We start from the raw sequence: 10,356 nt of genomic DNA, 5'->3' as shown, positions 1-10,356 counted from the left end.
CCCCCTAAGACCTCTATGAGGGCTAGGGGACTAACCAGCAAATAAAGAGGGAGTGGGGGTCTAACAAGTTCCTGTAACCTTCATCCAGCACACTCATCTTTGTTTAAAAACAAAAAGTTTTTTAATTTTTTCTTTGGGTTTGTACAAGAAATTTACAGTGTGAAAAATATACAAGTGAAAAAGAGGCCATAAACCTGGGTGTGGGGAGGGGCCACTTGGTCACAAACACAAATAAACAAGACATTTCTGAGTTCTTCCTTTGGTCTGACTACAGCCCTCACCCTGGGAGTGAGGCTGCAGAGCTGGAACCTGGGGATCAGACCCCAGTCCCAGCCCGTCCCTCAACACATGGGTGGGGGCAGGCACATCTGGAGCAGCTGGCGCTGTCTGGCTCTCTCTGGCTTTGGGGTAGGGGAGAATGTGGAGATGCGGGAGCCCCCTTCTCCTCCCAGCCCCCTGGTGGGAAGGCTGGCAAGCATCAGGGGTGGGTGGGTTAGCAGAGTGGTGCTGGCAGCAGTCGTGGAGTGAAATGGGTTCAGTGCGTAGGAGCCTCTGCGTGACAGTGAAGACGGGGACCTTCAAGGAGTCTGATGTATCTCATCCAAGTCTAGGGCAGCCCTGAGTTCTTGGCAGAGGCCCGGAGGCCTGAATCCCAGGGCACGGGTGGCTCTGGGGCCCTCAGTGCACCTGAGGCTACTGCCTCTCTCAGTAGAGCTCCCGGCAGAGCTGGCATGCCAAGGGCCCTAGATTTCGGTGGCGGTGATCTCCTCCAGGCAGATGCAGGGCGCTGGCTCAGCCAGGCCCAGGTCGGCAAGCTCGCGGGCCTCCAGCTCCAGGCTGAGCTGCTGCAGCTCCTGCTCCAGCTGCCGGTTGCGCCGGTACATCTGGATGTAGTTGTGCTGCAGCTGCTTCTGGTAGCGGATCACCTGCTCCTTCTCTGCCTGCCAGGCCAGCCGCTCCCCCTCGAAGCTGTCCCGTTGCTCCTCGCCCCGCTGCCGCTCCCGCTGCAGCTCTGCCCGCAGCCGCTCCACCTGGGCCCGCAGGCTGCCCCCCACCCCGGCTGCTGCCCGCTGCGCCTTGGCCTCATCGCTCTCTGCCAGGAGGAATGGGTCAGCAGTGGCAGGTGGCACAGGGGGTTCCCGGAGCCCGGCCACCTCGGTGTCCAGCTGCCCAGCTTTCTCTCGCAGCCGCTCAGCCTCCTGGCGGTGCCGCTGCAGCTCCTGGGAACAGGCCTCCAGCTCCAGCTCCCGGGCTCGGGCTGCCTCCTGGAGGCCCCGCGCCCGGCCCTCACTGACCCGTAGTGCCGCCCGGGCCTCCCGCAGCGCCACCCGCAGGGCCACCAGCTCACTGCCCTTCTGCACCAGCTCTGCCTGAGACTCCTTCAGTTGCTGCTTCAGCAGGGAGATCTCGCCTGACTTCTGGCACACCTGGGGGCAGGAGGGAGTCGGGAAGGATGGTGAGAGGAGTCCTCCCAGTGCAGGAGGCCCTGACAGCATGCTGGGCATTTGGGGAGAGGAGATGAAGACAGATGAAGACACTAAGGCGAGCCGAGTGACATGTCCCAGGTCACACAGCTACTAAGTGGCTAAAGTGGAATACAGACCCAGATCTTTTTCCTTCAAAGTGGGTGTCTTACAACCACCACAAAGCACCACAGAGCCCTGGGGACTGGGTGGTGACACGTTTTGTGGGAGTGGGAGCAATTGAGGGCAGTGCCAGCTGAGAGGCACTATAGTGCCTTGGTTTAAAGCACAGACATCAGAGTCAGACTGCTTGGGTTCAGATCTCAGCTCCGCCACTGACTAGGTGTGATTTTGGGCTCCAGCCTTTCTGGGCCTCAGATTCCTCATCTCTAAAATGGAGATGTTAACAATACCCACCTCATAGCATTGTTATAAGGACTGGATGATACACTTTATGTAACATGCTAAGAATAGTGCCTGGCGCATAGCAAGCACTACATTCTTATTCTTATTATTGGCTAGAAGGGAGTGGATGGGAATGCCACTGGCTTCATGGGCACTAGACCAGACCAATGAGGAGACCTAACAGGGAGGCATGGGGAGACCCCCACCCAGAAAGGGAGGCCAGAGGGGGATACTCCTCTCACAGAGGTGAGGAAGGGGAGGCCCTCTGGAGGTGGCAGGTGGAGGGTGTGTGGCTGGGCCCGTCTTTCCAGGGCTTGTTCCGTAGGACCCCACTCCCTGCCCCTCTGGGTCTGGCCCACCTCCCACTTGGTCTCCTCGAGCCGTGGCCCAAGCTCCCGCTGCTCCCGCTCAAAGGTGGCGCAGCGCCGCTCCAGCTGCTCGCGTTCCTGCAGCAGCTGCGCAAAGTCATCCTGCAGCTGCCGCTTCTCCTGCTGCAGCTGAAACACCTGCAGCTGCAGCAGCTGCTGGGCCCGCTGTGCCCGCTGCGCCTGGGCCGCACCGTCCTCACGCAGGGCCTCACGCTCTCGCTGCCAGTGCCGCTGCCGGTCCTCGTACACCTGCAGACAAGAAGGCCGACCTGGGTCCTGGCAGCTCCTCCAGACCTCGAGCCCCGGCCACCCCCAACTCCCCAATCACCGACTGCTCTGGTGGCCCACTGGCCTGGGCTCAAGGAGGGCAGGTTCCATTAACAATGATAATAACTATGATGACAACAATAACTGCTACTTTTATGATAACAGAAACAACAACAATAACAGTAAGCACTGAGGTAGCACTTCCTAGGTGCCAGGCATATTCTAAGCACTTTACACCCTTCGCCTTATTTAATCCTCGTAATAACCCTAGGAGGCCAGAACCAGCCCCATTTATAGACGAGAAAACTGAGGCTCAGTACGATTAAGTAACTTGCTCAAGTCCAGGGCTGGGTTAAATCCTCACCCCTCTACAGGTTAAGCTAGACAGCTGGGGTGGGGATGGGGCCACATGGCAACTGCCCAGCCCCTGCCTGCCAGCACACATGGAAATGCTCCTTGGACCCCCAGCGCCTCTAGATGTCCTGCCAGGCCACCCCCACTATTGCTGCTGATCACACCTGACACGTGGTCACCTCACTCTCGTCCAGACTGTCCCGCAGCTGCTGCAGCTCTGCCTCCCGGTCACGGAGCTTTCCTTCCAGGACACAGTGCAGCAGGGCCTCGTCCGAAGGGGGTGGAGGGGGTGGGGGCGGTGGTGGGGAGCGCTCCTCACAGGAGCTGCTGTCAGGGGAGCCCCGGGGACCACTGCCCAAGAGCCCCACAGCCACGCGGCCCCCGAGGGAGCCTGTGCTCTTGCTAGAGGAAGAGCGGCCACTGTCCGAGTGGGAGGGCCCAGTAGGGGCCCCTCGGGCTGGCCCAGGCAGTGCTCCCCGCCCAGGGCCGTGGGAGGGCAGGTGCCCGCCTGGGGAGTTGGTGGCTGGCTCAGCACCCCCGGTGCTGTAAGTGGGCAGGCTGGACAGTGAGTTTCGGCCGGAGTCAGACAGCGTCCCCGATGGGCAGCCACTGGCCCAGCCACTCAATGCCAGAGGTTTGTCAGCAGCCGAGGAGGAGGAAGAAGAGGAGGAGGAGGCGGGGCCCCCAAACAGCTGTGTTAGGCTTCCCTGGCTCCCAGACAGTCCGGCGGCCCGAGGACCCAGGAAGCTAGGTAGGGATGGTGCCCCTCGAGGCTTGGGCAGGACTGGCTTGAAGGCTGTTGGGCGAATCAGGATTTTCTCCATGTTCTGAAATGAGGTGCCATGTGACACTGGGAATGAGCTGCCCAACCTTTCAAAGCCCTTATCACATTCCCTGCCCTCCCATTTGGGGTCCCCAATCCCCATATATTAATAGCAATTGCTACCACTGGCTGAGGGGCTCCTGAACGTCAGCTTTATGTCAAGCAATTTAAAAGGTTCATTTCTAATGATTACAACAGCCATACCAGCAAAACATTATCACTATCCCCATATTACAGGTGAGGAAATGGAGGCTCAGCAACGTTAAAGGCCTTGCTCAAGGTCAAACACACAGCTGTTGTACAATAACAGTAATTTAAGCAGCTAACATTCATTGACTACATATTATGGGCCAGGTACTAGGCTAAACATTTACATACATTATTTGATTTAATTCTCACAGCAATCCTATGAGAGCTGACCTATTACCTCCATTTCACAGATACAGAAACTTTGGCTTAGATAGCTTAAGTGACTTTCCTTAGGTCGCACAGCCAGAATGAGGCAAAGCTGGGATTAGAACTCAGGTCTGGTGATTCTGGAGCCCATGGTTTCCTCTAAATAGGCTTCCAAGTTCCAGCTTCTCCAGGAGGCTCCTAATTCCACCCAGGCCCCAAAGGAAGGGGTGGTCCTCACCTTCTCCAGCTTTCCGGAGACAGGGATGAGCTTCGGTGGGGGACCGCGGAGATGGGCATTGCGTGCCCGCTGCTCTCGGGCATCCTCAATGTCACTGCTTGGGCTGGGGGGTGACTCCGTCCGGAAGTCCTCGTTGATGTAGGTGAAGCTGGTGCCAGGAACGGCCTTCCTGGGGGGCACAGCTGGGCACAGCGGCTCCTGTGCCTCATAGCCACCCCGCAGCAGCCCATCCTGCTGGCGGAAGAAGGTGGGCCCAGGGGGGCCGTGGTGGCGGGGAGGAGCCGGGCCCCCGGGGCAGGGCCGGCCTGAGATGAGGCTGCTCACGCTGCCCATGGCTGGAGCTTGTGAGGCTGTAGCGGCCTCAGGAGCAGGCTCCAGTGGCACTGGCAGAGTTTGCACGATGGCCATGGTGGCAGAGGCTCAGGCCTGGCCAAGGGCCTCCAGGGGAACCTGTGAGCAGGGCAGTGGTGTCAAAGTCCCTCCACCTTGAGTCCCTCACTATACAAGACCCTGAGTCCCTCTCCTGACCCCTTGTCCCAGGTCAAACAGCCCCCTGACATCAGTAACAAGCCCTAATGCCCCCAAGGCTCCCCCTCCAAACACTGGTACGAACCTCAGTTTTCCCTGGGCCCCAGACCACTGCCCAACTCTTGCCCGAACAGGGTTAAGGACTGAGTCTCTGAGCAGGGATGACGAGGGGATGGGAGGCCTGTGGTTATACAGGGCCCTTGGCAGCAGAGGCCCAGCCTCCAGCTCAAACCTGCATTGCCCACAGAGGCCAGGACTCCAGTTAGGGAGGGAGCCCTCTCTACCAGCTCCCACACAGGTCCTCGGTCCCCTGGGACAGGTGGCCTCATTACAGGGCAGTTTGGGCAGAGACAACCTCAGGGATGCAGCCAGCAACTCAGATGGTAATTAGAGATCAAAGAGCCAAGGCCAGGCAGTGCCCAGCCTCCCCTAGTCGGGCCTCAGTTTCTCCCAGACAGAGAGGTGACAAGGGTGGAGCCAGCCAAACAAGAAACCCAGAGCTCTTAGGGAGCCCACAGGTGCCTTCTGGGGTCTCTTGCCTGCCAGAGGTGGATGCAGGCTCATGCTTGTTTCCATGACAACTGCCAGCCTCACCATACCCAATCGGTCAGGCCTAAAGGAGCCTATACAGGCCCACTGCCAACCTCTACAAAACCCTCCAGCTTTAGCTATTCCCCAGAGTCACGCCAGGGGATGAAGACAGAAGCCCCACCATCACCTCTGGCAGCTGCTCCAAGATTTCACTTCCCTGGAGCTCAGGGAAGAGAGCTCCACCTCCCAGGCCTGCTCCTTCCTGGAAGGGGACAGCAAGTCTCCACCCGGAACTCCCTCCCCAGTCCTGAGGCCGAAGACCAGGGCTCAGGCATCTGCTGAAGTCATCAGGCAGAGCAGGGGCCAAGAAGTGGACAGAGAATTGCGTAGGAGCAAGAGTATGTGCATGTATTTGTTTGTGTGTGTGAGACTATGTGCACAGGAGCATGAAAATGAGAACTGTGCGTATATGAAAACATCACAACGTGTGTGAGTACACAGATATGTTTGGCTAGACGTATCAGTACATTCATATAGAGTATATGTCTGAATTCATATGTGCACAGCTTACAAGAATATGTGTGTACAAAGGGGGTCACTCTTAGAAAGTATGTGGAAGTTATAAATGCATATGTAATAAGTGAATTTGTGGTGTATGAGTGTGACTATACGAGAGAATATGTTGGGATAATTGTCCATTCGTATATACGTAAGTTTATGTGTAAACTCACATGTATCTTACATGAGTGTGTGAATAGGAAAGTGAGTGTGCACAAGTGTGTAAGAGGAGTGTATGTGAATAGGAGCATATCTGAGAGTGGGTTCTGGGTGGCATGCAGGGCCAACTGGGTGAGTAGGAGCCTGGTTTTTGTCACTCACTGGAGTGTGGGGGGAGGAGAGACATCCTTTGCCTGATCTGCTTCCCTTCTTTCTTGCTTGTATTCCATTAAGTCCATCCCCCATCTCCCCAATAAAGTCAAAAGACCCTGAGAACCAGGAAGATGTCCAGACTGAGGGAGGAGGAGCTGGGAGCTGGGGATGGGGGTTAGCAGTGCCCATGGAGCATAGGCCCCTCTGCAGGGGCGGGGGCTGAGTTCACCCCACAAGTACCAGCCCTGAGCAAAGCGGATGGAACACCCCCTCCTCTGCCCTGTCCCAGACCACTCTAGGGCATGCAGAAAACAGTGGGGAAGGGGCTTCTTAGGGGGCAAAGAGGGCTGGCACCTCTGTTTGCACTTCCCCACTTCAGTGAGCACAGAGAAAGTGAAAACTGAGAGGAGAAGACAGACAGACTGAGAAAGACAGGGGCCCAAGAGACAAAGACTCAGAGAGGCCCCAGGGTCAGACAGATAAGGAGACAGGCAGACCCAGTGAGCTGGGGTTCCTGAACCCCATGGAGCCAGGGGCCCCTAAACCCAGAAGAGACATAAAGCTGGGCCCTGAGAGCCAGACACCCAGGGAGCCAAACCCAGGCGTCTGGAAAGCTAGGCCGGGCCAGCCTGGCTCCCGCTCTTGGAGCCCGAGAGAGGAGGGGCAAGTGGAGGCTCCATTTTGAGAAATGCGTTTGTGGCTGTGGGAGTGGGAACCCCTCGCTCTCCCCAGCACTCTGAGTAATCCCTCTGGCACAGCGCACACAGCCCCCCTGAGCGGGCTGGGGGGAGCTGAGGGCTGGGTTCACCCAGGGCTCGAGAGAGGTCTGGCCAGGTCCGGGCTCCCGCAGACCTGTTTTGGGGACTGAAGAGTTGGGGCAAGTCTCCCCCTCACCAAACTCCAAGGACCAGTCAAGCGGGATCAAGTCTGGGATCACGAGCCCCCATTCCGCGACAGGAAGCCGGGAGCCCCCAACCCACCCTCCAGAGTCCACCCCCCCTCCGCTTCCATAAAGTGGGGGCAGCCGTGGAATGCCGCCTCCCCAATGGACCCCCGCCGCGCAGAAGTGGGGGGCGCCCCAGGTCGCCTCCCAGCCCCAGCCCCGGCCCCGGCCCCGGCCCCCCCTCACCTCCGCCGCGCTGCTCCATGCTCAGCCCCGGGCCGCCCCAGCGCTCCACAGGCGCGCCGCCCGGCTCCAGCCCGCGCGCGGCCACTCGGAGCAGCCAGGCCGACCCGGCCCCGCCTCCGCGGCGCCCCCCACCGGGGCCAACCCCCACCCGGCCCGAGTGGGCGGTGCAACGCGGGGGAGGGGTCCGAGGGGCGTCCCCGCCCCGGGGGGCGGACACGCGCAAGCAGCCCGCGTCACGCCTGTCCGGCGGGGCGCACGCAAGGCCTGCACGGCTGCATTCAGAGTCCGTTCCTCCGAGGCCCGGTGGTTGTGTGTCTAGGGGTCGGTCGGCTCAGGACTTGGCGGCGGCGGGTCACCCTCTACCCCTACGCGGGCCCCGGGGCCAGCGGCAGCTGATCATTGTCCGAGCACAAAGGGCCGGGCTTCGCGGCGGCCGCCCTTCCCCCTCCGCTCCTCTAGTCGAAGCCTCCCCCAAGACACAGGCTTCGGAGTCCAGAGGGGGAGGCCGAGGGTCAGCTGCCCCCCACTGTCCCCGGCTGCCCGGGCCCTGCGCCCCATCTCAGGTCAGGGGTAGAGGCTCGGGCTGTGCCTGCCCCACCCACAGCGGGTTGGAGGAGGCACACTTGGATCTGTGGAGGCGGCGCCCCCTGGCGGCCCATCCAGAGAACACACCCAGTCACCCCGCAACCTTGGGGGCCCTTATCCGACTCCTCAGCGCTGTACCCTCTCCCCCGCCAGCCCAGGCCGGCCCCAGGCGTGGCTCTGTGCTCCTAGACCTTCCCCCAGAGTCATTTGCTAAGAGAAAGGTCATTGTCCAGAGAGAGGCAGCCCTAGCCCCCAAAAATCCCTGGAGTGAGCCGGTCCAAACCTAAAGTCCAAACCTACAGCAGCCTCACAGTGGACAACATTCCACCTGTCTTCTCAGGGTTACACATATCCTCACCCTCTCGCAAACAACACAAGCTTCTTAACACCCACACGACCTTTCCCACATTCAGGCTCACACGGCCACAATCACAGTCTCATCCATCACGTGATTCCGTGTTCCTTCTTTCCAGTCTTTTAGGCTAACTCACAGAGACACACTCGGTGTCACACACCTTGTGCCCAGTCTTTCACAAGTCATAGTCCTTCCCAACCAGTCACAATCTTAAATACACTTAGTCTTCTAATCATCTTTCACACATTGAGTCTTATTCATAGTCACACAGACAACTTCTTACACATACACATACTTCACAAACATTCTACCACACAGACTTCCCCATAGGGGTCTCTGTGACCCAGTCAGGTCAGCTGATGCCTGCACCCCTGGACAAGGACAGCCTCCCGCCCCCTAACCACCCACCCCAGGGCCAAGGTCTGCCAGAGCTCCTCTGCCCCAGGAAGAAGCATCCCCCCCTTCCAGGCCACAGCCTTGGCCAGCTCTCAGCTCTATTTTTAGCTCTATGGAAAGGGTTGTTTTTCTTTCTTTTTCCCTGGAAAGGGAAACACAGCCCAGCCACCCTCAGGCTCACCCCGAGACAGACTGAAAGCAGACTGAGACCCTTTCCCAAGTAGAGACCCCCTTCTCTGGCCTTGCCCTGATCCCAGCCTCTTGGGGCACCAGGAGCCTCCTCCTCTTTCTGGCAGCCTGCCCAGAAGCTCAGGCAGCAGCTGGGCTCAGCGTGTGTGTAGGGGTGGGGGTGGGGTGGGGAGGGAGGCCGAGGACCGCTGCCCACTCCCTCATTCGCTGGGGGGGAGGGGGGTTCGCCCTCCCTTCTACCGGAGGGAGATAGGCCCACTCTGGTACTGAGGGGATGTTTACACACATGCATTCTCTGGGGACGGGGGACTCCCACTCTTGCACGAGTGGGCTTTCCGCTCCTGCACTGGGGGGAGGAGCTCCTAGTTCTGCAAGGAGGAGTGGTAGTAGGAAGGGGACCCACAGGCGCTCAGGCAGCTGCTCCCCAGGCTGGAGGCATGTGGCGGGGGCTGTTGCACACTGCCATCAAGAATAGCGCCCCCCTCCGATACCTTCAGGGAGGAAGGCACCGAGAACGTATTGGGGAGAAGGCAGGCGAGGAGCCCAGGTAACCCCATCCCAGCACAATTTTCCGTCCTTCTGCGCTACCCCAACTCCAGGGGGCGTTGTGCTCCCACTTCTGGGGGAGGCGGAGAAAGGAATACTGCCCGGCATGGAACCTTGCAAAGTTGCCCTGGACTCGGGGGGGGGGGGGGGGGGCGGTGCACAGCCCACTTGTCTGCGAATCGATCACGTGCTCGGCGCTTGTTTATGTCTTAGTCTTCACCTGCGGGCAGCTGGGAAGCAGAAACCTCCGGAGATGTCTCACCCTGCCCGCCCCCGTCGGCGGTCACCGGGGCGGCCCTTTTCTCCCACCCCCGTCAAGTACGCGACAGCAGAGCGCCCTGTCTGCTGGGGGTCCGCGCGCGCCAGTGGCGCTGCTCCAGGGACTGCAAGGATAACCCACTGGGCGCGTTCTTCCCGAAGTGCACGTGTGTTCGTTTTTCCCAAGTGCACGCGTGGGTCTGCGTACACGCGTGTGTGGGCCCGTCAGTGCGAGTTTCTGTGTCGGTTCCCTGTTCAGACTCCTCGCCTGCGCCCCCCAGAGTGAGGACCCCCTCCTCACCCCAACCCCCAGTCTCCCCAGACCGGGAAAGTTCGCTCCGGAGCGGGGATGTGCGAGAGGCGGGAGATCCTGCACCTCCGCGGCCCCACTACTCACCCAGCGCCACCTGCGCCGCGGCTCCAGCTCCTGCCCGGGTCCTGCTCCAGCGCAGGCGACTCTTCGCCGCGGATCCGCCGGCTCTCAAGCCCGCTCCGGGCTCCGGACTCCGGGCGCCCGTCTGGCCGGGCCTGGTGGAGCGGGGCGGGGCGGCTGAGGCCGCGCCCCCGACCCAGGGAGGGGAGTGGTCTGCTCACCACCCCCTCAACAGCCGACCCTGTACCCAGCCCGGCAGTAGTTCGATGGTGACCTGAGGCT

At 60.0% G+C, this 10,356-nt stretch overlaps 1 protein-coding gene across 4 annotated transcripts; it reads right to left on the bottom strand.

The window, feature by feature from the left end:
• Nucleotides 1-592: 592 nt before the first annotated feature.
• Nucleotides 593-10,256, bottom strand: LZTS2 (leucine zipper tumor suppressor 2). Of its 4 annotated transcripts, none has more exons than XM_058543791.1 (5): nucleotides 10,099-10,252; nucleotides 4,315-4,764; nucleotides 3,037-3,684; nucleotides 2,228-2,485; nucleotides 593-1,427 (listed from the first exon to the last, which is right to left on the bottom strand). In XM_058543791.1, exons 2-5 carry the CDS (start codon nucleotides 4,720-4,722, stop codon nucleotides 744-746), a joined length of 1,998 nt encoding a protein of 665 aa, XP_058399774.1. In that variant the 5' UTR covers nucleotides 4,723-4,764; nucleotides 10,099-10,252; the 3' UTR covers nucleotides 593-743. The 4 variants fall into 4 exon arrangements, with proteins under 4 accessions (XP_058399774.1, XP_058399771.1, XP_058399773.1 ...); XM_058543788.1 differs by having other exon boundaries at nucleotides 3,022-3,684; nucleotides 10,099-10,248; XM_058543790.1 differs by lacking the exon at nucleotides 10,099-10,252 and adding an exon at nucleotides 7,373-8,664 and having other exon boundaries at nucleotides 3,022-3,684.
• Between the last annotated feature and the right edge of the window lie 100 nt (nucleotides 10,257-10,356).

This window comes from Diceros bicornis, chromosome 6, assembly GCF_020826845.1.
Source record: "Diceros bicornis minor isolate mBicDic1 chromosome 6, mDicBic1.mat.cur, whole genome shotgun sequence".
In the NCBI taxonomy this organism is placed as follows: domain Eukaryota; kingdom Metazoa; phylum Chordata; class Mammalia; order Perissodactyla; family Rhinocerotidae; genus Diceros; species Diceros bicornis.
Note: the sequence above shows the minus strand (reverse complement) of the source record. Positions and strands in the feature narration are given on the sequence as shown.

Bases quoted from the DNA above. Each gene is read 5' to 3' on its own strand.
- LZTS2 (XM_058543788.1), bottom strand. From the start codon at position 4,722: ATGGCCATCGTGCAAACTCTGCCAGTGCCACTGGAGCCTGCTCCTGAG. The intron at 3,685-4,314 runs GTGAGGACCACC...ACCTCATTTCAG, and splicing joins TCTCCGGAAAGCTGGAGAAG to AACATGGAGAAAATCCTGAT. The intron at 1,428-2,227 runs GTGGGCCAGACC...TCCTGCCCCCAG, and splicing joins TCGAGGAGACCAAGTGGGAG to GTGTGCCAGAAGTCAGGCGA.